The 2,355-nt window shown below is 49.5% G+C and overlaps 1 protein-coding gene across 1 annotated transcript in view; it reads left to right on the top strand.

Annotated features, from left to right (window-relative positions):
- The first annotated feature begins 448 nt into the window (after positions 1–448).
- LOC124474866 (nck-associated protein 5-like) overlaps positions 449–2,355 on the top strand; it is an 83,711-nt gene continuing 81,804 nt past the window's right edge. Inside the window, exon 1 of the mRNA XM_047031326.1 lies at positions 449–466. Within this exon, the coding sequence (XP_046887282.1) occupies positions 449–466 (18 nt within the window). The remainder of the gene's footprint in view (positions 467–2,355) is intronic.

The following is a 2,355-nucleotide window of genomic DNA, read 5'->3' as shown; positions in this document are numbered from 1 at the left end:
AGGATAGACCACCACACAGGCTGACTCACCCAGGATAGACCACCACACAGGACAGCTGGAGGGGGGGAGTCCTCTCTAACCCTAACCCTCTCTAACCCTAACCCTCTCTAACCCTAACCCTCCGGGTTGGGTTCAGCTCAGCAGAGCAGCAACGTTAATAGTTTCAGGAACTGAAATTACGTAAGATTCTGAGGGAGTTGTCAGCATGCCAGCTGTCATGCCATGCCTGGCTGTGGTGTGTGTGAGGGGGAGGGGGAGGTGGGAGATTAGAGCAGGGATAGCCAGCAGAGGTACCCATACAGCTGATGACACCCAGCTGGCTAAGCTGTACAGATGGAATCACACACACACACACACACACACATGCGCACCCCCCCCCCCCCCCCCCCCCCCCCCCCCCCCCCCCCCCAGCTCAGTGCACATTCTGTGTGGGCGGTATTGATCAAGAATGACTGAGTCTCTACAAGTAGGTTAGGGTTAGGTCTGCTGATCTTCTGTTTCTCTCTCCCTCTTATGTCTCTTCTGTGCTCTGCTCTCTCTGGTTACGTCTCTTCTGTGAGCTGTATTTCATCATCTAAACTGAAATGCTCAGAGCAAGTCCATCTGAGAGGGTTTTGTTTGAAAGTGGAAACAGTTCACAGGCCTCAGCCCAGCGGATCACATCCTGTTTAAACTGCCTTCATCAACAGCTTATGGCTGCTGGTTCTCTGCTTAGCTGTGAGTGGTGAATGCTGGGCTGTATTGGGTCCAAAGGGCAGTATTGTCAATACAAAGCCTCCCTTACACACGTTAACAAGCTGTAACCCTGGAGGATGGCTGGGTGAGCACTAGGAAACTGATTGTTTTGACTAGAGTCTCTCTACAATAAGCGACAGTGTTCACCTTGGCTGTAAATAGGTCCTGGGCCTGGACATCTACACCCAACAGACTCTAAGGTATCACATCACTCACTGATATTCACTGAAAAGATCAAACAGTGAATGAGCCACAATCATAACCAAACAAGGTTAATCATTTACTAAACCGTTCATCTATTAATTGACTGGAGCATTCAAAATAAAAGTCCCCCATTGTTGCGGCTGGGTATTATATTATTCTATCATGAAGTCATTATCCTCACCCAGGCCGCAGCTGGAGGTTCCCCCAGGACTGGCCTGCTTCCCTGGGTGACCTCTGCCCCCCCTTCCCCCTCACCACGTTCCTGTTGGAGCAGATGTTAAAAAGAAAGACCTCCCCCCCACCTCCTCCAGCCCTCTGATTGGCCCTGATTCGCCTGCTTCCTGGTATATAATTAGAAACCTGCACAAAGACCTCCCAGATGTCAGGGTGGTCCAGTCCTGCTGAACCCTCCACTGGCTGGCTGGAAAACTGGCTGACTGGTTGGGAAGCTGACTGATTGGCTGGTTGACTAGTTCGGAAGCTGATTGGCTGGTTGACTAGTTAGGAAGCTGATTGGCTGGTTGACTAGTTAGGAAGCTGATTGGCTGGTTGACTGACTGGTTAAACAGCTGGCTGACAAACTGGTTGACTGACTGGTTAAAAAGCTGGCTGGCAGGCTGGTTGGCTTGGGGCAGTGTGGAATGGTTGTTGATCCCTGTCTTTCTGTTGGCCAATAGAAGACTGCTTATGCACAATAATCCAGTTTTGTGTAAATAATTTGGAGTGGTGGTGGTGTGTGTGTGTGTGCGGGAGGGAGGGGGGGGGGGCATCAATAGGGAGTTCCCTGGGGGGAGGGGGGGGGGCATCAATAGGGAGTTCCCTGGGGGGAGGGGGGGCATCAATAGGGAGTTCCCTGGGGGATTATGAGTGAGAGGATCATCTGTCCTCCTGTGTCCTATTCACAGTACGTTTCCTTGTCTCCAAGTCTGCTGCCTGTAAGCCTGTATTCAATTCGTTTTTTTTCCTAATGAAACAGTATATTAAAGAACTGGCACTGCATCTCTGCTACTAGTCTGTGTTAACTCACTGAGTTGAAGTCCAGTCCTAAACATTAGTCCCACCAACTACCCAAACAACAAATGTTACCAGCGATAAAAAAGTGATTTTAGGCTGTTTCAGGCATGTAGGCTGTTTTCCAGGACAGGACTACTGTTTGTCCAGTGTTCCGGTCATTGTCTCTTTCCTTTCTTGGTCTTGCCGTTATCAGGTTTGTGTTTGGTTGCATCCCTTCCTCACCCCTGATGAGTTTGCGTCCCTGCGATCTACATTAAATAAATTCACCATTGGGTTGTTGCATTTTGTACCCAATCACCTCATTTTACTGCATAAAATCAATGATTCTCCTACCAGCGAGGAACATCGAACATGTTCCTCTTATGTCGTCATAAGAGGAAAGGTTACCTCCCCTTTCTCTGC

The sequence above is a fragment of the Hypomesus transpacificus genome, chromosome 12, assembly GCF_021917145.1.
Source record: "Hypomesus transpacificus isolate Combined female chromosome 12, fHypTra1, whole genome shotgun sequence".
Taxonomy (NCBI): domain Eukaryota; kingdom Metazoa; phylum Chordata; class Actinopteri; order Osmeriformes; family Osmeridae; genus Hypomesus; species Hypomesus transpacificus.
This window is presented reverse-complemented; position numbering and strand designations above follow the sequence as displayed.